Below are 24,827 nucleotides of genomic sequence, written 5' to 3' on the forward strand. Positions count from 1 at the left end.
ATTGATTTTACGTAATATTCTTTATTGATGTAAATGATATACGTATCATCCGATATATATACACAACTATTGAGAGTTTATGAATTATAGTATGTCACATTTTTATGAGGTTGAATATACTTTCTCAAAGTATCAATAAGTATTTCGAAGAATTATTATAAATTTAATATCCTCATTAAAGTATATTTATTATAAAGTATGAGATGTAAACTATTCGAGCGATTCATGCCAACGAATCATAAAATTTATAATACCATGTCATCTTTATTTCTTAAACATATGGATATATGATTAGGACCCCAAAAAGGTAACAATACAAAGTCTGCGTATAATGAACCAAATAATGTGTAGCTCCTTCCTTTTTTGGATATTGGATAATGACAGACGGTAATACATAATTCTGGCCCTGAAGAGATGCGGAGTTAATAGTAATAATGAGTGTCGATCTCTTGGGGTATTAAAAAATTGTTATGGGGTGAATCTATCAAGTTACACGATAGCTACTGACGTCAGAATGATACCATAAAAGGTACATAAGGTTATGAAATGAGGTCCATTTTAATCACGATTTAAATACAAGGTGGTTGTATAAAAGATTTCCACTATTGTTAAAATTAAAAAATAATTTATTGTCAAGAATGTCAAATAAAACGAAAGGAACTGGCCTTAAAAAATCAAAATTTTATATTGATTGGTTAGAAAAATCAATTGCAAATGAATATCTCAATTATCATGAATATTCAGAATTTAAAAATTTAGAACCGATAGGAAGTGGTTCGTTTGGAAGTGTCGTTCGTGCTAATTGGAAAAAAGCTGAAAATTTTTTCGCTTTAAAAATCATCAAGGACAATAGTAACACGACGCTAAAAGTATTTGTTAATGAGGTAAATAATCTCGATTATCTATCCCTATACTAGTAATTTTTACATACTAATTATATTATTATTTTTTTTTTATAGATAAGATTGCAAAAAAAAGTTGATTTTCATGAAAATATTATACGGTTTTATGGAATAACGAAAGTAGATGGTAAGTTTAAGTCTTGGTATATATTACATTATTGGATGAGTTCCATTTTTAATGTACTCTTTGTATCTAGAAAAATATTCGTTAGTCTTAGAATACGCTGATAATGGTACACTAAAAACTTATTTAAATGAGCACATTAATGAACTCACCTGGACCGATAAATATCAGCTAGTATTACAACTAGCCAATGCAGTAGAATGTTTACATGATTATGGTATTATTCATCGTGATCTGGTAATAATTGATTACTAGTACTAGCTTTGTAATTTTCTATTTGATTATTTTATCATACTCGTATTAAAAAGTTTTCTTTATAATAATAGCATGCAGATAATGTACTTGTACATCAGAAAAAGCTAAAACTAGCAGATTTTGGTTTATCAAAAAAAATTGCTGAAGTATCAAGCAATACATCAAAAATACTTGGCGTAATACCTTTTGTTGATCCAAAAAAATTAAATAATCGTTGTTACAAATTAAACAAAAAATCTGATATATACAGCATCGGAGTTTTAATGTGGCAAATTTCAAGTGGCTGCCAGCCATTTTCTGATTGTGATTATGATGCAAGTTTAATCTTATCCATAATAAATGGCAAACGAGAAGCAATTATTGACAACACTCCTAAAGAATATAGTAATTTGTATACAGGTAATTTGTATTGATAATTTTATAAATTTATTAATTTCTTGAAAGAAAGTTTAACAATGTTTAAAATAACTAGAATGTTGGACATATGATCCAGATAAGCGTCCAAATGTGCAAAATATCGTTTCAATCCTTTATACACTAATATCTCTTAAACAAGATAATATAATTACTGGTACTGTTGATAGGAGAAAAGGAGATAATCAACTAATAGTAAAATGTGAAACATCTTCAAAATCAATTGAGACCATGGAATTAATTAATGAATTGTTACCAAATACTGAATTAAAAATAAATATAATGGGTGCTGAAAATAATTCATCATATACATCAATTCAAAAAAATTCGTCAAACGGGTCAACATCTGATAAGGTAAATAATATACTAATTGTTGAAAAGTTAATTAAAAAAATAAACAGCAAGCATGATATGGAAGGTATTAATTCTCAAGATATTAAGCAATTTATCAACCAACAAATATTAGAATTAAATCAAAGCTTGGACAATCTCATTAAATGGCTATCTAATCAAGTTAATCCAAAATATATTTATTTACTTGGATTATTTTATTATTATAATATTGGCACAGAAAAAAGTAGTTTCAAAGCATTTGAAATATTTTCAAAAGCATCTAATAATGATTATTCATTTGCGCAAGCTTATCTTGGGAAATGTTATGACGACGGATATGGAGTTGAATGTAATAAAAATTTAGCATTTAGTTGGTTTCAAAAATCTGCAAGAAATGGTAATATTATTGGACAATTTTATTTAGGAAATTGTTATGAATTTGGTATCGGAATCACAAAAAATACTATAGAGTCAGTACACTGGTATAAGAAAGCAGCTATAAAAGGAAATACAAGGGCAAAATTTAATCTTGCAAAATGTTATCAACTCGGAAAAGGAGTTTATAGAAATAAGAAAAAAGCATTTGAATTAATTAAAGATTTAGCAGAAAATGATAATATAAATGCTAAATTCAAGCTTGGATGTTATTATTCAAATGGAATTGGAACTGAAATTAATAAATCAAAAGCATTTGAATTGTATAAAACAGCTGCAGATAAAGGAAATATTAGTGCAAAATTTAATTTAGCCTTGTTATATCAATCTGGAGAAGGAGTTGATAAAGATGAGAAAAAAGCATTTGAATTAATTAAAGATTTAGCTGATAAGGATGATATAGATTCTCAATTTCAGCTTGGATATTATTATGATAAAGGAATTGGAACTGAAATTAATCAATCAAAAGCATTTGAATTGTATAAAGCAACTGCAGATAAAGGAAATATTAGTGCACAATTTAATTTAGCTTTGTTATATCAATCTGGAGAAGGAGTTGATAAAGATGAGGAAAAGGCATTTGAATTAATAAAGGAATTAGCCGATAAAGGTGATTTAAATGCTCAATATCAACTTGGATATTATTATAATAAAGGAATTGGAACTGAAATTAACAAATTGAAAGCATTTAAATTATTTAATACAGCAGCTGAAAAAGGAAGTATTAGGGCACAATATAATTTAGCTCTATTATATCGATCTGGAAAAGGCATCAATAAAAATAAGGAAAAAGCATTTGAATTAATAAAAGATTTAGCTGAAAAAGGTGATTTAAATGCTCAATCACAGCTTGGATATTATTATGATAAAGGAATTGGAACTGAAATTAATAAATCAAAAGCATTTAAATTATATAAATTAGCAGCTGAAAAAGGAGATGTTGTTGCACAATATAATTTAAGTAAATGCTATGAATCAGGAGAAGGGGTTAATAAAGATGAGAAAAAGGCATTTGAATTAATAAAAGATTTAGCAGAAAAAAGCGATATAAATTCACAATTTCTGCTTGGATATTATTATGATAAAGGCTTTGGTACTGAAATTAATAAATCAAAAGCAATTGAATTGTATAAAGCAGCTACAGATAAAGGAAATATTAGTGCACAATTTAATTTAGCTGTATTATATCAGTTAGGAGAAGGAGTTGATGATAAAGATGAGAAAAAGGCATTTGAATTAATAGAAGACTTAGCAGAAAAAGATGATTTAGGTGCTCAATATCAACTTGGATATTATTATGAAAAAGGAATTGGAACTGAAGTTAATAAATCAAAAGCATTTGAATTATATATAGTAGCAACAGATAAAGGAAATACTAATGCACAATTTAATTTGGCTGTACTATATCAATTAGGAGAAGGAGTTGATAAGAATGAAAGAAAAGCATTTGAACTGATAAAAGATTTAGCAGAAAATAATGATTTAAATGCTCAATATCAACTTGGATATTATTATAATAAAGGAATTGGGACAGAAATTAATAAATCAAAAGCATTTGAATTATATAACATAGCAGCTGAAAAAGGAGATGATAATTCACAATTTAATTTAGCTATTTTATATCAATATGGAGAAGGAGTTGACAAAGATGAAAAGAAAGCATTTGAATTAATAAAAGATTTAGTTGAAAAAGATTATTTAAATGCTCAAATTAAACTTGCATATTACTATGATGAAGGAATTGGAATTGAAAGGGATTTTGAAAAAGCTCTTAACTGGTACAAAAAAGCAGCAGAAAATGGTGATGAAGTTGCACAGTATAATTTAGGAGAATGTTATGAATTAGGGATTGGTGTAAATAAAGATGAAATTAAAGCATTTGAATTTTATGAGAAATCGTCCGAGAATGGATATATTGGTGCAAAACTTATACTTGGATTTTATCACATAAATGGAATTGGAACTGAAATTAATAAAGAAAAAGGATTTGAATTATATAATGAGGCAGCCGGCAGTAATATCCAAATTAATCTTATTGAAAATGATGAAGAAATAGTAAATGATTTAGACAAAGTTAATTATTGGTATCATAAAGCTGCAGAAAATGAAAATAAACTTGCATTATATAAATTAGGTGAATTTTATGAATTAGGTAAAGGGGTTGGTAAAAATGAAATACGGGCATTTGAATTTTATAAGATATCAGCTGATCAAGGATATATAGATGCTCAATATAAAGTTGGACATATTTATAATTATGGAACTCAGATTGATATTAACAAAGAAAATGCATTTAATTACTACAAAATTGCTGCAGAAGGAGGAAATATAGATGCACAAAATAGTCTTGCATCATTATATGAACGAGGGGAAGGAACTGTAAAAAATACTGAGAAAGCCATTTATTGGTACAAAAAAGCTGTAGAAAATAGATACCAAGAGCCGAAAAAGGTTTGAACTTAGTACTTATTACTAAATAATTAACTGAAGCTAGTATGATTCCAAAATACTTTATTTATTTTAAAAGCTTAACAAGACTGAGATTAATTGATTAATTTTCATTTTATTTAACCTATTTTTTTTTTGTAATGTATATAAATTATCTTAACATCAAATACTTTATGTAATATCAGTATCATTTTGGTTATTACGCCATTTTGTATTAACTAATAAAAAACGATATTAGCTATGATTAAACTCCGAAAAATACATTTGCTTTTGTATTATTTTTCTAATATTAAATCAATTTATAATTACTCATAACTAAATATTCGAAATTAAATTACTGTATATTCTTTTAAAATAATTTTGTTTCGACATTTTAGTAGTTGGAAATTATAAAAATTCAGTTACTTATGCCCGTTGTTTAAGACAGTATCTTTATATCCTTGCCTTGACCCGTTAAAATTTGTTAAAAGATAAAATAAAGAAGTAAAATGAGGAGTTTTTACATTCTAATTAGGGATGGAAACGGTCACGGTCATAACCGTGACTGATATCGGTCGTCTGACCGACCGTCCGCCTGACCGTCCGCCTGGTCGACCGTTTGACCATAACTGACCGTTTCCAACCTTAATTCTAATAAAATTTAAACCAAAAAAGTAGTGCTATTACTAATTTACTCTACTTTTGTAGTATTTAAGAATTATAGTCATTCTTTGAAATAATATCTTAAAACTGAATCCATTTTCTATTATTTTCAGTTAATATACTAATGAATCGCATTGTCTAAATTACTTTTTCCGCTCCTCATCCGTATATCATAAAAATGCCGCATTCTATTAGTTCCTGCAGCTATATTTTCTCCGCCATTCAAATTCAAGTATTCGAATTCGTATTAAGCATTATTAAATCCCTGATTGGCCAATTGATTGTAAAATCCAGGTTCCCTAATTCCATTTTTGCCTAATGTCCTAATTTAATAGTAATGTAGCCTTATTATCATTTCTAGCAGATTTATGACACTAACCATGTTGATAATTTGTATCAATATTATATTTCGTTATTTTTATAATTTACTCTCTTAGAATATTATTAAGGCTTGATTTTATTACTGTATTACTCTTTTTTTTATGAAATATTATTTAAACAGCTTTTTATTTCATCTATGTAGTTCAATCAGAAAAACAATAATTGCACAAATTGATTATAATGATTACATGATATCTTAAAAATATCAGCAAATATTCATCAAATAAATAAATAAATAAATAAAATTTTAAACATTTACTTTGAAGTCGACCTTCTTATAACGAATTTGATGTATTAATAAATCTACAAAATAAACTATGTATGTAGTATAAACTTTTTTATAAGAATTTTCTTTATAATGAAGGTAAAATGGTTTATGTTTCGGTGTACTATACGGCCTATACCAGATTTTCCTATTATATCGAATAATTTGTTACGATCTGACGCCTACTTCGTCAGCTAACTGTAAAATTTAGTTGTACTTTCAATTACATGATATTTTTTTCAATAAGTGCAAAAAGAAAAACTTTTTTTTTTATGACTGTCCATCGACTATACGATCATGGCGTAACAAATTCAAGTGTCTGTTTTAACTACTTTACTTTTCAAATTAGTTGCCTATAAACAAATGATCACAAATTTGTACAATATTATATCACATTATTCACATTATTACGATTAATATCGGTATTATTTAATAACTATTACAGGTTAAAAAATTTATAACTTTTTTTGGCACGCTACATATTCAGTCTAAAATCTATTTTAACGTAAATTTTTTGGCGGTTAAAAAAATTAACGCATACCAAAATTAGTTTATTATCATGTAAATCTAAATCTTTGCTACGATTCACGAAATGTTTATACCACGTTTCGCAAGATAACAGATATGAAGGTTTTTTTAATTGAAAGGGAGCCTACTTTTTTTATACATATTCAAGGTTCTTTTTTAGAAACATCGCAGGGGAAATATAATAAATGTTTCGCAGTTGTTATACAGCGGTAAACTATAATAATGATGACTTCTTTGGCAAGATTAGAATAATCATTATAAAGCCGAATAGGGTGTCTTTTACATACGATAATAAAATTTATTTTAAATAATAAATGATAATAATTAATTAAAGTCTTAGTTCTAATACTGTTAAGTAAAATTACCTATTAATGGGTAATTTGGGTTCATCGGACATTTTTCCTACCTCAATACAATGGTCTAATTGGTCTTATTGTTTTACCTAATAATTATTTTAGATTAAAATTATCGAAAAAAATACGCCATTTTTGAAGAAAGCCATTGTTGTAGGAATCAAAATCTCTTTTAAAAACCAATTAAATAAAAAAAATTGTTTATTAAAAATTTGGATAAAGAAAATCAAAAAAACCTGCATTTTAAAAGAATAATAAGATTATCATAATGAACACACAGAAATGAAAGATAGCTGACCAAATTAAAACGTTACTTTGTATTACTTTGCATAATAGTTTCATTTCACCAAATAATACTTACTACTTAAATTCTGTTACTTTGTAGTATATTTTATATATTTTTTATATAGCAGATTAAAAATAAAAATATAAGAAAATAATAAAATTTTATACAGAATTTATGTAAAGTATGTGGCGGTGAGAATGTTGTTGATAAAACTGTAATGATTTTTTTAACATGTATACTAAGGCTCAACCGTCACACAGGTCAAGATTAATACTTTTGCGGCGTAAATACATATATATAAGTATAGTACGTATTGTATGTAAGAAATATAACCATTGTATTCAAGCCACAGCAACAAAAAAAATATTGTTATCGAAAAGATTATGGGTATTATTTACGGCAAGGTTTCTGTGGAAAGTTCCTGAGAATTTTTTTATTTAGTTTCAGTAAAATTTTGATATACTAATTATACGCAACGCTACAATTGTGCCTAAATTAAATAATGTGTTAGTTATATGGTGAGAGTATAAAAAATTGCGTAAATTTTACCGTTCTCCATACTTGCGATTAAAATTATTTAAAATAATTATGATTTGAAGATTGATATTTTCAAATTTCGTATTTTCGTTGCTTTAAAAATAATAATATGCGATACCAAATTTTCGAAACAAGTGAATGAGTCATAGTTATGAAATAATTAAGACATTGATAAATTGAACAAATTTTTTCAATTGTTATTGATTCACAAGGCGCACGTGATTAATACGTTGAACACCGAAAAGTGGTAGCCTTATTTGGCGGTTACACAATTATTCGTATTCTTACTATGATAGTTTAAAATTTGAACGGACATTTTTAACCATAAATGTCATTTTGGCTTATTACGTGACTCTTCTTTTTAAAATATGAGTTTATAGTGAAGAGAAAGCGGAAAATCGATTATTTAATCTAATCTGGCGTAATTGATTAATTGATTAAAATGAGACTACTATCCGAAAGGCGTGTGTAACTGATGTAACTGACAAACTTTTCGGTGGCGTTGCTACGTTCATCTTTTTTTCTTGATTTTTGACATGACTCATATCTTTTTTTGCCATTTTTCTGTATTTCCGCCCGTCTTTACCACTTCAACAAACTGCTTTTCTATAAAATAAGAGAAAAGCGTCAAATGACGAGTCTAATAATAATGTATTACTTTTGAATCGTGGGAAAATCGGATGACCATGATCAATAAAAAATCGAATAAATCTTGAAATATAAAAATAATTTTATTATTATTTTTTTTTTATTTCTTTATTTTATTTTAGAATTGTATTTTCGCGAGTTACTATATTTGCAAGTTACTAACCATAATTGTCATACGGAAGGATTAAAGATTTCAGTTTAATTATATTTAATTATTAATTACATATATACTGTACTTCATTATAATATATATATAAAGAATTTATATAAAATTTCTAGTACATTTATTGTATTTATTTTAGCTACATATTTGCAAATATGAGCGAAATTTCATTAACATTTCTTTATATCATAAAAAATTTCAGTTTAATGTGTTATAAGTTTAAATGATGTATAAGGAAGGTTTTATCACAATTTAAAATACATTTATATAATAGAAACTAGTAAATTTCAAACGACATATATACTTCATGGAAATTGGACAAGTTTACAACAAATTTCCGTAATATACATTTTAATTGGAATTAATTGAAATTACTGGTAAATCAATTTGAAATGTGACGTGTATATAAAATTTCTCTAGTGTAAATGTATTACACATCCCCCACTTCGACCAGTGATATAGGACACGGCGATTATTTAAAATGCATTTTTACCTAAGTGGGACTTTAGGTCTCACCTTTTTCTATTCACTATACGTCTCCATATCCCATGAAAAATATACTTAATACAATGTATAATATTTTCAGCTTGAATTCTTTATTGATGCAGTAAATAAATTACATGATTCGATGATACATAGACTTGTTTTACAATGTGAAATGGTGGGCGTTTCTATACTAATGCCTACAGACCCACACCATCATTCAAACTATCTATACTAACATAATATCCCAACATTAATCCGATTTCATTTGACCTCAACATTGATATTCTGGATAGAACAAAAATGGTCGTCAGTTATGCAGAGCCAGAAATAAATTAACTGTATTGACCTTAGTAGAACTTACCGAAAGTTTATGTTCCCCTAACAAAAAAAAATAGATATTAGCTTTGTAAGCTCTAAGTCACTTCCTTGTAAATATACAGTCATAACATACAGTATCTTTGTTTGCGTAATGTCTTCCCAGATTGGCACTCTCATGTGACATCATGATATGTGGCTGATTTTTGATTGATAATTGGTTCTTGACACATTGCTGACTCTGTTCGTAGTATTACTGACTCACAGTTCGTAGTAATTAGTCAACAACCGTTTATAGAAAAATATATATATATATGACATATAATCAAAATGTTAAGCTATTCTTTGCTATCTTATAAACTAAATTTGAGGAAAAAACCCTACCCGCTAGGTAACATTTTATCCAAAATGTTTTATTTGTGTTATTACTTTTTTAAACTTTGTTTCTAACTCTCGATTTTCATGTTTGCAGATATACCGACATCATGGTATTTTGTCTCATTCAAGGTGATGCTATTAAAAACTCTTTTCCGATTGATACTAGTAGTCACACGACCATTGGGCATCTCAAAAAAGCTATAAAGGATGAGAAACAAAATGCCTTTAGTGGCATTAATACAGACAAACTGACATTATGGAAAGTCGATATTGTACAAACCAAGAAAAATCAAGAAATGACAATAAAAGAACACAAAGGAGTAGAGTTGCATTCATTTGAATCTATTGGAACTCATTTTCAAGAAGTACCCCTTAGCACTAACATCCGTATCATCATCCAACCGCTTCTGCCCGCCACTACTGCTGGTAAGTATCTCCCAATGGTTTGCCTCTCGAACAAGAAATTAGCTTTTGAGGAAAATGTTTTCACTGTTATTATTATATATTGACCACCTTTGTATCTGTTTGATTTGTACCAGACCAATGCACTCGTGACACTGCAAATCTTGGTTATGTACCCCGACGAGAAGGTATGTATAAACTGGCATTTTTTTAATAGCAGTATTCTATTCTAACTATCAGTCTTTTTTTAGGTAATCTTGGTGGAACGTTGCTATGTCCTGACCAATTAACAAGCAATTCCAATGAGGGTATTTCCCTCACTGACAATGATACCAGCAAAAGACCTTTAGTCGTTAAATCTTTGATTGATGACCTCTTAATTAAGAAGATTATACTTGTTCGAGCTCCTCCCTATTCGGGAAAAACATCATTAACTCAACTTATTGAAGATTACCTCATTAACTCAGCAGAATATTTAACTTTTAGGATAATTAGGTTTTCAACGCTCTGGGGAAATGATGTAGGAAAATTATGCAATTATGAAAATTTTGGAGAGGCATGGAAAGAAATCCTTGGTATAGATTGGGTTAAATGGAGAGAAGAGTGCAAAAAAATTCGGTCAATTCTGATAATCGATGAGATTCAAAAGATATATCAACATAGTTATCAGCTTGGTGAATCAGAGCCGATGGATATAGATGTAGATAATAAGAGTGTAACTGCGGGTCAATTTTGGGAAACTGTTAAATGTGGCCTTCAAGGGTCACATGATATTTATATTATTATGTTTGGAGCCTATGGTTATGGTTCTAATCTCAGAGATCTTTCGATCCCTGTTGAAATACCTGATTTTAACAGCAAAAGTATTTATGACATTAAATTTACTGATAATGAACTGGAGGAATATGTTACAAATTTCTGCAGATATTTCAATTTAAAAGAGCATAATGAAAATATCATTCCAGAATTTATCAAATATATTAAAAATGCAACAGCAGGACATGTAGGTTTTGTCCGTCACATATTATATTATACGAGAGAAAAAATGAAGCTGAAAGTAAATGAACTGACTTGGAATAAAATATTGGTGTATCTGAATTCGAATGGATTTAATGAGACTATAAATAATTGCCGTGGTTTACCTAAGATCAAAAGCTTTTCTCATGATGAAATAAAGCTATGTGAAAATGTTTTATTAAATAAGAAGCACCCCTACCAGTCTAGTAATAATCATAGTGTTTTGGCTTTAATCAAATCGGGTGTCCTTGTTATTGATAAGAATTATATGCTACAATTCTCAGCACCAATTGTGATGCGGTCATTTATCTATCAAAATTATGGGAATGAAAAAATTTCTGAAACCGTTCCTAAATCATTATATGATTTTATTGTTAGTATTTTCACTGCAATGTGCTTAGAAAGTAGAGAATTATTACAAAGAACACTCTCCTTCGGGTTTGAAGAAAGAGAGGAAACCATAATTTTAGAACAAATGTGGCAAAAGGAGTTCTACAGAATTGGAAAACGACTGCTAAATGGATACTTTATGTCTTGTGATGTGGGTGCAACTTTTGCGTCTAATGGATATTTAGACTTTTATGTGGATGAGCCATTGAATTGGGCCATCAAAATTTTAAGAGAAGAAAGGTGTATGGCCAAACATACCAAAAAGTTTGACGAAACCACAGAAATATATAAAGAAATTACTTTGTACGCTAAAAGCATAGCTATTGTTGACATTTGTAGTGAATCAATTAAGGTTCAGAAATTGAAGGAAAATTTTGTTCATGTCTCTTATTCCAAGAATTACGATGCATTTAAAATAGAGTGTTTGGGAAGAGATACCATGAATATTAACTTTTAATATTAGTTTTAATATAACCTTTTAATAAGACTATTATTTTTTTTGCGCAATAATTAATGTAACATCTTTCTTCTATTTCAACTTGATAAATAAAAATGATCTTTATTATTATTACTTTATTATTTTTAAGTAAAATAGATTAAAAATAATATATATGGCATGCTTCTAAGGTAGATCCTAGGCCAATAATGCAAGTCCTTGCATCATATTATTTCTCTGCTCTTTTCATATTGCTAGCCACGACCCTTTCTACAAACACGAAATAAACATTGTTCAGTTTTTAATCAACCCCGTTCTGAACATTTACTTGACATTTATTGAACATTCATCATGATATTTGTACGTTTTTTATGTGGTTAAAAATTCTCAATCTCTGCATCTTGTATTAAATTGTAACAAATATTGTATAATAGTGTGTGAGTGTCCGGAAAATTGACCCCATTCCAAATATTTATCAGATAAACATTGTTTATAGGGTATAATTAAAATAAATTTTGTTTGAACATTTATTATAGCTTAATAAAGTATAAATGATTATAAACTACCCAAGAACACCACCAAAAAATTTTCACTTTGTACTAATTTGAAATAGTAAGATATATCAATGAAAAGTAATATTTTTCACAGTTCTTACTTCTCACCGCAACTGTTTGTATTTGTGTGTTTTTTTCTAGTAATTTCATCTTGAAATATATATTATTCTTTTTTATTATAGTTTATTCTATTCTACTATTTTCTTATTGTATTTTATTTTGTTCGAAAATAAAATGCGTTTTTTATATTAAATACAAGTGTTGCATAATAATTATTGTTTACTTATATTACTTATATTTTTGGTTTAAAAAAATTTACTATTATTTCTTTTCATTTTATACATTCAACCAGAAAAGCGATTTATTTAAATAGTTTATTTATTTTATACTTTTAAAGCTATATATTTACTTATAAATTTTTGAAATAATAAATACTGTAAATAATTAATAATAAAATTATTATAAATTGTTGATTTCTTTTTTAAGACTTTTTAAATTATTTTTTGCTAACTCATATCCCTGTTTAGCAGATTTTTCATACCAATAAATTGCTTTATCTATATTTTTTGTAACTACATCTCCTTTTTCATACATTAAAGCAAGATTATTTTGTGCTACTTCATGTTTTAAATATGCAGCATCTTGATATAATTCAAATGCTTTATACTTATCAATTTTAGTTCCAATACCATTATTATAACAATATCCTAACATCATTATTCCACCTGAATATCCTCCTTCAGCTGATTTCTTAAATAATTCAAAAGCTTTATTAGAATCTTTTTTAACAACAATTTCATTTTTATAAAATCTACCAAGATTAAATATAGCAATTATATTTCCATCATTTGCAGATTTTTCATACCAATAAAATGCTTTCTTTAAATTTTTTCCAACACCTATACCTTTTTCATAACAATAACCAACTTCTAATTGCCCACTTGATAAATTTTCATTAGCCACTTTTTTATAATATTCAAAAGCTAATTTTTCATTTTTCATAGTTCCATATCCAAAAACAAAACAATGACCAATATAATATTGTACTAATATATGCCTTTTTCCTAATGCTTTAATAAACAATTTAAATGCTTTATCATCATTTTCATTTGTTGCAATTCCATAATAATTAAAATATCCAAGAATAAAAATAGAATTTGAACTATTTTGATTATTTAATAACCAATTATAAATTTCTTGTAAATTTATATTATGATTATTAAAATATTCAAGAACTTTCCGTTTCACTGAATTTATTTTAAGTCCTTTATTCATTAATTTAAAAATCAAATCATTTATTTCATCAACTATAATGTTAACATCATCTTCAATTAGAAAATTTTCTTGTTTACTTAATATTATCATAGGATCAATTTCTTTTATAATTATTTTATCAAAATTTTGAATAATTTTTTGAGATAAATCCTCTTGTAATTCTAAATTATTAATACTTAAAGAATCCTCATTAATTTCTTGTTCATTTGAAATTTGATGACTTTTTACTATTACATCTGTTTTTGCAATTATTGCATTTAGCCAATCAACTACTTGATATATTGTTGGGCGATTATCTGGTTCTCCATCCCAACATCCTAAAAATAAATCATAATTTAGAATTAATAATGTTTAAATTGCAAAATTTAAAATCTAAAATATTACTTACTAGTATAAATTTTAACATATTCATCAGGTGTATCAGGAACAGTAGTTTCTCTAAGACCTTGTGAAATTTCCAAAGTTAAACCAATATCATATTGTTCATCTTCAACATAAAAAGGAGGTTTCCCACTAGATAGTTCCCATAATAGTACGCCAATACTATAAATATCACTTTTTTCATTTAATGAGTACATTTGTGTTGATTGGTTATCGCTTCTTTGTCCACTAAAGCTTTTTGGATCGACATATGGAACCATCCCGAATAATTTAGATTGAAAATTGGAAGATGCTCCAATTCTTTTGGATAATCCAAAATCTGCTAATTTGATTGTGTTATTATGTACTAGTATATTGCGGGAGTGCTATTAAATAAATATATATTTATATTCAAATGAGTAATACAGGTATAATATTATTAATAATCAAATAATGTTAAATAAGTTACCAAATCATGATGCACTATTCTTTTACTATGTAAGCATGATAAAGCACAAGATAACTGGTATGCCATATTATATTTGTCATCCCAAGTAAGCTTGCTAAAGTTTTTCTTCAAATAACTTCGAAGACTACCACCGTTGGCATATTCCATCACTAACCAATAATTATTTTCATTTTCTAATGATATGGTATTAAAAATAAAATAATCATTAAAATGAATTTTGTGATTATAAGAATATTATGTTTATTAAGATAACTTCGATAATACCTGACTCAAGTTTTGTTATTCCATAGCAACGAATAACGTTATCATGAAAATCAACTTCTCGTTGAATTTTTAACTAAATAAAATTTTTAAAATAAGTTTATTAGACAAAATCATAAACGAAAAAAGAAATTATTTTATATAAAATTACCTCACGAATGATTTCTTTTATGGTGACATTATTAAGACTAAAAAAAGATTTTAATGCAAATTGCTTTTCTGAATTTTTCCAACTGGCACGATATACGTTTCCGAAACTTCCGGTACCAATTTGTTGAATATTATTAAATTGATTGTATTCATAAAATTTACAATATTCTTTATCGACAGCTTCCTCAATCCAATTAACCCATTCATTTTCATACTCAATATCTTGCATTTTGATATATCGAATGTATTGAATAATGATAAGTTTAACAGTAAGGTTAAAAAAAAATGTAAAGTAAAATTATTAAAATTTTATTGTGCATGCCTATTTTATAAATTTTTTTCGCCGATGATGGTCGTACAAGCGTACTGCGTGATTTAGTGTTACCTGCTACCGACATCCAATCAGCCACTATGTTACCGCAGCACGCAGTAATTTTCATTACACTTTATATTAATATCGTAATGTAAAGAATTTTTATTTTTCATTAAATGTATTGTAAACCACACAATTATTTCAGGGTTTCATTGAAAGATATATAATACACTTATACTAGTAACTTTGATTTATTTTAATACGATCGGCAGCCAACAAATCTTTTAGTGGTGCAAGTGATGCAATGATTTTTAGTCATGCGATCTGCCGCAGTAATCCGAACAAAATATATATTTTGTGTTTAGACGAAATTTTTTTTTTAAATAATATTTTTTTTTCGGTTCTTTTTAGATTTAATATTATTTATTTATTTATTGTTTTTTGGTTTTAAGCCAAATTTTTTTTTTATATTATTTCTTTTTGATCCTTTTTTTAGGGCCAGACTATGTTTTTTTAAAAAAAATAATATTTTTTTTTTCAGTCTTTGTGTTTAAATCGAATTTTTTTTCTATTACGTCAAATTTAAATTAATAAACAATCTTGATAAAATGTTTGAACAATTAAACGTTTTTAAAATCTGTTCATGATATTATTGTTTATTGTTCTTTCTTGAATAGTAATTTTATTCAACAAATTATTAATTTAACTAAACCATTTAAATTAATTAATTTTAATAATTGTTGATTTAATGATATATCATGATTAAAACCAGATTTTGTAATGATTATTGCAATGATTCAATTTGTGATGTTTCATTTAAAATTAAAGCCACAATTATCTTTCAATCAATATCGATATATGAAAGACAAATATTTAACAATTAGTATTTCAATCATATTGGACAAATTCTAACTTTTAAATTAGATAAATTTTAACATTAAAGAAAGTGATTAGAGTATTCTTAGAAAATTCTCAAGATATTTTTATTAATAAATTGTTAATAAACCATAAAGAGGTGATGATGATATTTACATTACATGAAGGAATATATTATGAATGAAAAATGGGTTTATTCCATTTAGTTTTGAAAAAATTACTCTTTTTGAAAATATTAAAAGAATATTTTACTAGCTATAAAAAGCCAAAATTCATGTGTAAGATGAAGTGACATAATATTAGCATTGGTTACTGACTTTATAGATAATATTGGTTAGTTAAAGAATATTTGATTAGTAATAAAGATGAACTATCAATATATAATATTTACAAGATATTTACGAAGGGTGATTAATTCTGTGACTAATTATTGAAACATATTACACACTATTAATCAACATGAATTGCGACAATATCGGAATCATATATAATTTACCCATCTTTGATACTTCCCATATACTGTTTGATACTTCACTTTCAACATATACAACATGTCGGATTCAAATACATTTTTAGGAGATTTACCTGAATTATCTTATGAAATCATAAATTATTTAAAGAATGATTTTTCAACTTTATACTCATGCATTTTAGTTAATAGATTATGGTGTCGTCTAGCGATTCCATTATTATGGAAAAATCCATTTTCGAATCCTACCCGGAATTATAGTTTTATCGAAATTTACTTGAATAATTTAAATGATGATTTTAAAACGAAATTAAATGAATATGAAATTATTAATATTTCATTATTTTCAAAGAATATAATGTTTAATTATCTAAAGTTTTTAAGATATTTGAACATAGAGAAATTTATATCCTCTGTTGAGCAGTGGTTGGCTGATGTTGCTTCTATTAATACAAAATCCTTATATAATTCCGAACAAGATTTTAAAGATTTTAGGAGTTTGGTTCTTATGTCACTATTTAAAATTTTTATTGAAAATGAGGTAAATTTGGATACTCTTGAAATTAAGACCTCAAGTACTAATTATAATAGTGATATTCTTGAGTTAATTTTAAAAAATCAAAATTTCATTCACAATGTTAAAAATTTGAAACTTCATATCGATGATAATAATGACTGTAAGATAATTTATAATCGTATAACACAAATAATTCATTTACATCAAAATCTTAAGAAAATTTTAATAGTAGGTGCTAATAATTATACATCTTTATATCTATCATTGTTATTATCAAAAGATTATAATTGTTCAAATACCTTAAATACAATCATTTTCTATTGCGTCATATTTAAATCAATAAACAATCTTGATAAAGTATTAGAACAATTAAATGTTTTAGAATCCGTTCATATTTTTTATTGTTCTTTCTTGGATAGTAACTTTACTCAACAAATTATTAATTTAACTAAACCATTTAAATTAAAATCTTTATTTCATATATATGAAACACCACAAATTGAAACAGTACAACAATTATTACAAAAATCTGGTGATTATTTAGAAAATTTCGGTTTTATCTATAACGCATCATTAAATCAACAATTATTAAAATATTGTAAGAATATCAAATTTTTTTATTTTCTTATAAATGAAAGTTCGTTTACTTATCAATTAATCAATTTAATTGAAAATATTAAACAAAGTCTTAGTTGTCTTTCAATTATATTGAGAAATAATCATTCAACAAATTGTAGTTCATTCATATTACAAAATCTTGGACAAATTCTTCCTTCTAAATTAGATTACTTAAGTTTGGACCTTAATATTAAAAAAAATGATTTTAGAGTATTCTTAGAAAATTCTCAATATATTCTTATTAATAAATTAATAATAGCACAAAGTGGTAGTGATGATATTTTACATTACATAAAGGAACATATTATGAAGGAAAAAAGAGTCAAGTATTTGGCTATTAAGAATTTTAGAACTAGTAAAGAATTGTTTAATTTAAAAGATGAAGTGAAGGAATTTGATATACATAATATTAAGGTTCGAAGTTATGATGATTTAGTTATTAGCGTTCATAGCCTTGTAAATAATATTTAGTCGGCATTAAAATTTTGCCAGAATTATGAATTGAAATTGGATTGGATATATCCATTATGTCCTAAGTCAAATAGTCCATTTTTGGAAATTGGACAATGAATATTACCGTTATTAAATTCAAAATGGTACAATTTTTGTACTTTTATATATTTATGTTTTATTATGACAATTTTAAACAATTACTCGTGATAAATAAAAAAAAAATATATTAAACAAAAAAATTATCCATATAAAAATTTAAATAGAATAAAAGCTACATGTGGCGCTAACAGGTTCAATTGTTTAATTGTTTTCCAATAACTTATAGTACTAATTCATTACATACGTACAATGAACACAACAAGTATGTTTTCTGCTTTTAGTCGAAAAGGTTTTATGAGTTAACTATTTTATCATTTTTTATTTGGGTTAATTTTCCCTCCCTTTTTCTTTATTAATTGTTTTTGAACTTCTAATAGCTTACGTTTCAAAGGTATCGTACCTGAATGGAACGGTTCACGAAATTTTAAGACTAGAAATTTGTTAAGTTTTGTATATAATCAAAACAAGTATAAGTTAAAAGAAAAAAGAAAAAAAAGAGCATCTTCCCATTAAAATAAGTTCATTTCAAAGTACTGTATGAATATAAATAAATTATGCGAAAATATTTGATTTTACGCCAACAGTTGCTTTAATTCAAATACCACTTATAAAATGGTTAATATTCAAATGAATAAATAGATACGTTAACATCATATTCTGCCATTACTTGCTTTTAAAACTTAAATACTATTTTTTTCTCATTGCGGCGGATTTATCCTGCTGCGCCCTTGGAATTAAAATTGACTTTTTTTCCCTAAAAAATGTCAAATAATGACACTCCTTTCACCCTGCCCTATAAAAAAATCGGGATACGTTTTTTATAAAGTTTTTATACGATTTTTTTTCCTTAGAAATAACGTATCATAATAGGATACGGAAAAATGCACAATTCCGTATCACTAAAAATATGGTTTGGATACGGAATTTGCACGGAATTCATATGGAATTTACATGATTTGATCACTGATTTTATCACGAAATTTATACGATTTGGTCACTGAATTTACTATTTGTATTACAGTTTACTATAATATATTTATATAAATCTAATTTTACTTTATTAAATTAAATAAAAAATAAAAAATAAACAAAATACAAATACATTATGAAAATTCCCTCCTTATTAAAACCACCTATTGCAACCAAAATTACCTATAAGTTCAGCAGGTTCATTTGGAGTCAAACAACCTAAAAAAAACAAAAAAAAAAGAAACATAAGAACGTCTAACTTAATTGGAAACAAAAACCCCCTTCATATAGTATCTGCAATCGTCCAAGTCACCAAAGGTCAGCATTCCTACAAAAAAAGAAAGAGAACTCCAGAATGTCTGACCTATATAAATGAAAAGAATTATGAAGCATCTGATGAAAAAGAAACCAAAACAACAAAATAAATCCAAAACTGACCTACAAAAAAAGAAAACTCTGAAGCAACAAAACTGAAACAACCTACAAAGAGAAAAGAATTTGAACCCAACTTACAAAAAAAAAAAAAAAGAAAATTTGAACTGACCTAAAAAAAGAAAAAAATCCTAAACAATCCTACAAAAAGGAAAGGACTCCCAAACTGATCTACAAAAAAGAAAAAAGAAACTGAATCTTCTCACAAAAAAAAATCTGCTGGCCTATGAAATAAAAAAAGGGATATATATAAATAAAAAAGAAAGGGGAATAAAGAATAAATCAAAAAAAAATATTTTTTTAAAAAGAGGGTAACGAAGTTAGGAAAGTTAAAAAAAATTTTTTTTTGATTTTATTCTTTTATTCCCACTATTCCCACTTTTCTTTTTTTTAAAAAAATTTTCTTCTTTCTATTTCTATTTCCTCTTTATAAAAATTTTTTTATTTTTCTAAGGGTGACGAAAAAAAAATTTTTTTTTAAAGGAGAGAGAAAAGAGAAGGAAGGGAAAGACAGAAAGGAAGATCGGAAGATCAAACTCATCAAAGTAAAGGTTTATATAAAAAACAAAAAACGTATCATAACAAAACAATAAACAATCACGTGATCTCGTGTTATGATACGAGATTTTTGTAAAATTATTTTCTAAAAATATTAAGTTTAAAAATTCCGTATACATTCCGTATGATTAATTTTTTCCGTATACATTTCGTATACATTAGTTTTTTTAAAAAATGTTCAAAAATGAATTGCTTATTAAATATACGGAATTTGTATACGGAAACTATAGAAACGTACATAAAATGTATACAAAACGTATCCTTTCCGTATACATATTTCTTATAGGGAATTGTCTGGAAAAATTGGTTAGATAGTGGGAAAATTGGTTAGATGCATTATTTATATTTATTTAATTTGACATGACGGACAAATTCTGGGTATTTCATAAATCCACCATGATGATGTTGATATTATTTATATATAAATCCTTTTTTTTATTCTCATCAATAATTTATTTAACTATTACCTTGACGTAATACTATTGATCATTTTATCTTATTATTTCTTACGATTATTAAAAAATTTGTCGTGTGACGCATGTAGCTTTTTTCAAGTTACATCGACTGGCGTTTAGAAAGAATGACACCATAAAAGGATTAGACTACATTAAATTGGAAGGTAACAAGAGATCGGCACTCATTTATTATTATTAGATGCATGTAATCCTGCCTGGCATTATCCAAAAAAGGAATGATCTATGCGTTGTTTTGGTAACGATACGCAAACTCTGTATCATGTGTATTTTGATCACGAACATCTTAAAGCGGTATAAGGCGGTTGAATTTTGCATAAGGTTTCAACTATCGTTGAAATTGATAAACAATTTTTTAAGAATGTCAAAAGAAACGAAAGAAACCGACCCTAAAGAATCAAATTATTATATCGATTGGTTAGAAAAATCGATTGCAAATGAATATCTCAATTATTTCGAATATTCTGAATTTAAAAATTCAGAACTTATAGGAAGTGGTTCACATGGAAGTGTCTTTCGTGCTAATCGAAAAAATGCCGGAAATTTTTTCGCTTTAAAAACTTTTAAAAATTATGACAATACAATGTTAAAAGAACTTGTTAATGAGGTAATTAATCTATCAGTTATATTATTTTCATAAAATTTCACATGTAATTAAAATATGGTTTCTTTTTCCAGATAAAATTACAAAAAAGAGTTGACTTTCATGAAAATATTATACGATTCTACGGCATCACGAAAGTGGAAACTGGTAAGTTTCAAGTTTAAGCATGCGTCACATTAATAATCTGGTTTAACACGCTTTCTTTTTTATCCAGATAAATATTCGTTAGTCTTAGAATATGCCGAAAATGGTACACTAAAAACTTATTTAAGTAACCATTTTAACGAACTTAATTGGGTTGATAAATATCAGTTGGCATTTCAACTAGCCAATGCAGTAGAATGCTTACATGATTGTAACATTATTCATCGTGATCTGGTAATAATGAATTAATTTTCTAATTTAATAATCGATTATTTTATTATATTCGTTCTAAATAAAGTTCTCTTTATAATTAAGCATGGAGATAATATACTAATACATCAAAAAATGATAAAGCTAACAGACTTTGGTTTATCAAAAAAAATTTCTGAAGCATCAAGTAATACATCAAAAATACTTGGTGTAATACCTTTTATTGATCCAAAAAAGTTATATGAACAAGGTTACAAATTAAACAAGAAATCTGATGTATACAGTATTGGAGTTTTGATGTGGCAAATTTCAAGTGGCCATCAACCATTTTCTGATTATGATTATGACGTAAGTTTGTCCTTGTCCATAGTAAATGGAAAACGAGAAAAAATTATTGATAATACTCCTATAGAATATAGTAATTTATATACAGGTAATAAATATTCATAATATTTTAAATTTATTGATTCATTGATTGAAAGTTTAATATGTAATTTATTTAACCAGAATGTTGGAATAATGATCCAGATGAACGTCCAAATATACAAAATGTTGTTTCTATCCTTTACGAAATAATATTTCTCAAACAAGAAGATATAACTAATACTGTTAATGTTAATAACGAAAAAGAAAATAACCAACTGGAAAAATGTGAAACAACTTCTAAATCAATTGAAACTATGGATTTAAATAATGAATTGATATCATATACCGGATTAAATATAAGTTGTGAAAATAATTTATCAAGTACATCAATTCAAACAGACATTTCAAAGATTTCATATGGGTCAACATTTGATAAGACTAACAATATAATAGTTCAAAAGTTAATTAAGGTTATAAATAGAAAGCATGACAAAGAAAGTATTAATTTTCAAGATTTTCAACAATTTATAAATCAACAAATATTAGAATTAAATCAAAGTTCAGATAATCTTGTTAGGTGGCTAACTAATCAAGTTAATCCACAATATATTTATTTACTTGGATTACTTTATTATTATAATATTGGTACTGAAGAAAATAGTACAAAAGCATTCAAATTATTCTTAAAAGCATCTGAAGACAATTATTTGACTGCACAAGTTTATCTTGGAAAATGTTATTATGATGGATTTGGAATTGAAAATAGTGAAAACTTGGCATTTGATTGGTATCGAAAATCTGCAGAGAATGACAGTATTATTGGACAATTCTACTTAGGAAAATGTTATGAACATGGCATTGGAACTGCAAAAGATATTATAAAATCAGTACATTGGTATAAAAAAGCAGCTAAAAGTGGAAATACGAGTGCAAAGCTTTGTCTTGCAGATTGTTATAGATTCGGAAAAGGAGTCGAAAAAAATGAAATTAAAGCATTTAAGTATTATGAAATCTTGGCTAAACAAGAAATTTCAGATGCTTAATGTCAACTTGGAAATTGTCATTATAATGGAATTGGAACAAAAGCAGATGAAATACAAGCTAAATGTTGGTATGAAAAAGCAACAAAAAATGGAAATATTATTGCAAAAGATAATCTTAAGAAATACTATAATAATAAAACTATGATTAAAATAAGTAATATCAAAGAAATTAAATTTCAAAAAACAAAAATTAATATAAATATCATTAAAGAAATTAAATTTCAAAAAAGAACAAGTTTTAAAGGTTTCAAATACTTCATGACTAAATTTACAAAAATTAATCAAGAAAATATACTTAGCAAAGTTCGGATAGTGGCAGAAAATAAAAATAAAGTTTTGTCATTTGATTTAATTAATTATAAAAAAGATAAAGGTGTAAGAAAAGATGGAAGAAAAGCTTTTGAATTCCATAAGTTTTTAGCTGAACAAGGGAATGTAAATGGAAAATTTCAACTTGGCTATTGTTATGATGAAGGAATTGGAATTGATATTAATAAATTAAAAGCATTTGAATTATATAAAGTAGCAGCAGAAAAAGGAAATAATGAAGCACAATACAATTTAAGTCTTTTGTACGAATTAGGAGAAGGAGTTGATAAAAATGAAGAAAAAGCATTTGAAATAATCAAAAAATTAGCAGAAAAAGGAGATCCAGATGCAAATTATAAACTTGCTTACTATTATATTAAAGGAATCGGAACTGAAATTAATAAACCAAAAGCATTTGAATTATGCAAAAAGGTGGCTGAAAAAGGAAGCAATGAAGCACGATTTAATTTAGCTATATTATATCAATTTGGTGAAGGAGTTGATAAAGATGAGAAGAAAGCATTTGAATTAATGAAAGATTTAGCAGAAAAAGATGATATAAATGCGCAATTCAAACTTGGACATTATTATGATAAAGGAATTGGAACTGAACTTAATAAATCAAAAGCATTTGAATTATATAAAGCAGCTGCTGAAAAAGGGTTAATGCACAATTTGATTTAGCTATATTATATCAATTAGGAGAAGGAGTTGATAAAGATGAGGAAAAAGCATTTGAATTTATAAAGGATTTGGCTGAAAAAGATGATATAAATTCTCAATTTCAGCTTGGATATTATTATGATAAAGGAATTGGAATTGAAGTTAATAAATCAAAAGCATTTGAATTATATGAAGTGGCAGCAGAAAAGGGGGATGCTTATTCACAATTTAATTTAGCTATATTATATCAATTTGGAGAAGGAGTTGATAAGGATGAGAAAAAAGCATTTGAATTAATAGAAAAATTATCTGGAAAAGATAATATTGATGCTCAATTACAGTTTGGATATTATTATTATGAAGGAATTGGAACTGAAATTAATAAACCAAAAGCATTTGAATTATATAATATAGCAGTTGAAAAAGGAAATAATGAAGCACGATTTAATTTAGCCATATTATATCAATTTGGAGAAGGAGTTGATAAAGATGAGAAGAAAGCAT

At 26.4% G+C, this 24,827-nt stretch overlaps 6 protein-coding genes across 8 annotated transcripts; 4 read left to right on the plus strand and 2 right to left on the minus strand.

Moving 5' to 3' along the window:
- Positions 1 to 638: 638 nt before the first annotated feature.
- On the plus strand, positions 639 to 4,920 carry OCT59_027396 (uncharacterized protein; the record flags this gene model as incomplete). The annotated part of the gene is made up of 6 exons (XM_066136931.1): positions 639 to 884; positions 960 to 1,029; positions 1,100 to 1,263; positions 1,353 to 1,680; positions 1,754 to 3,073; positions 3,659 to 4,920. The coding sequence occupies 6 exons, from the start codon at positions 639 to 641 to the stop codon at positions 4,918 to 4,920; spliced, it is 3,390 nt and encodes a 1,129-aa protein (XP_065993365.1).
- Positions 4,921 to 10,000: 5,080 nt separating this feature from the next.
- Positions 10,001 to 12,159, plus strand: OCT59_027397 (uncharacterized protein; the record flags this gene model as incomplete). The annotated part of the gene is made up of 3 exons (XM_066136932.1): positions 10,001 to 10,319; positions 10,433 to 10,483; positions 10,547 to 12,159. 3 exons carry the CDS (start codon positions 10,001 to 10,003, stop codon positions 12,157 to 12,159), a joined length of 1,983 nt encoding a protein of 660 aa, XP_065993366.1.
- An 879-nt stretch (positions 12,160 to 13,038) lies between these two features.
- On the minus strand, positions 13,039 to 15,436 carry OCT59_027398 (uncharacterized protein; the record flags this gene model as incomplete). The annotated part of the gene is made up of 5 exons (XM_066136933.1): positions 13,039 to 14,284; positions 14,356 to 14,713; positions 14,797 to 14,969; positions 15,061 to 15,133; positions 15,209 to 15,436. 5 exons carry the CDS (start codon positions 15,434 to 15,436, stop codon positions 13,152 to 13,154), a joined length of 1,965 nt encoding a protein of 654 aa, XP_065993367.1. The 3' UTR covers positions 13,039 to 13,151.
- A 1,511-nt stretch (positions 15,437 to 16,947) lies between these two features.
- Positions 16,948 to 18,471, plus strand: OCT59_027399 (uncharacterized protein; the record flags this gene model as incomplete). 2 transcript variants are annotated; one of them, XM_025325640.2, is made up of 1 exon in its annotated part: positions 16,948 to 18,471. In XM_025325640.2, one exon carries the CDS (start codon positions 16,948 to 16,950, stop codon positions 18,469 to 18,471), a length of 1,524 nt encoding a protein of 507 aa, XP_025180222.2. The 2 variants fall into 2 exon arrangements, with proteins under 2 accessions (XP_025180222.2, XP_065993368.1); XM_066136934.1 differs by having other exon boundaries at positions 17,224 to 18,471.
- A 1,204-nt stretch (positions 18,472 to 19,675) lies between these two features.
- On the minus strand, positions 19,676 to 20,670 carry OCT59_027400 (uncharacterized protein; the record flags this gene model as incomplete). The annotated part of the gene is made up of 5 exons (XM_066136935.1): positions 19,676 to 19,740; positions 19,835 to 19,885; positions 19,960 to 20,001; positions 20,066 to 20,084; positions 20,629 to 20,670. 5 exons carry the CDS (start codon positions 20,668 to 20,670, stop codon positions 19,676 to 19,678), a joined length of 219 nt encoding a protein of 72 aa, XP_065993369.1.
- Positions 20,671 to 21,345: 675 nt separating this feature from the next.
- Positions 21,346 to 23,351, plus strand: OCT59_027401 (uncharacterized protein; the record flags this gene model as incomplete). Of its 2 annotated transcripts, XM_066136938.1 has the most annotated exons (6): positions 21,346 to 21,591; positions 21,663 to 21,735; positions 21,803 to 21,966; positions 22,048 to 22,375; positions 22,450 to 23,095; positions 23,146 to 23,158. In XM_066136938.1, the coding sequence occupies 6 exons, from the start codon at positions 21,346 to 21,348 to the stop codon at positions 23,156 to 23,158; spliced, it is 1,470 nt and encodes a 489-aa protein (XP_065993371.1). The 2 variants fall into 2 exon arrangements, with proteins under 2 accessions (XP_065993371.1, XP_065993370.1); XM_066136937.1 differs by having other exon boundaries at positions 22,450 to 23,351.
- Positions 23,352 to 24,827: the final 1,476 nt, after the last annotated feature.

This window comes from Rhizophagus irregularis, chromosome 7 (assembly GCF_026210795.1).
Source record: "Rhizophagus irregularis chromosome 7, complete sequence".
NCBI lineage: Eukaryota > Fungi > Glomeromycota > Glomeromycetes > Glomerales > Glomeraceae > Rhizophagus > Rhizophagus irregularis.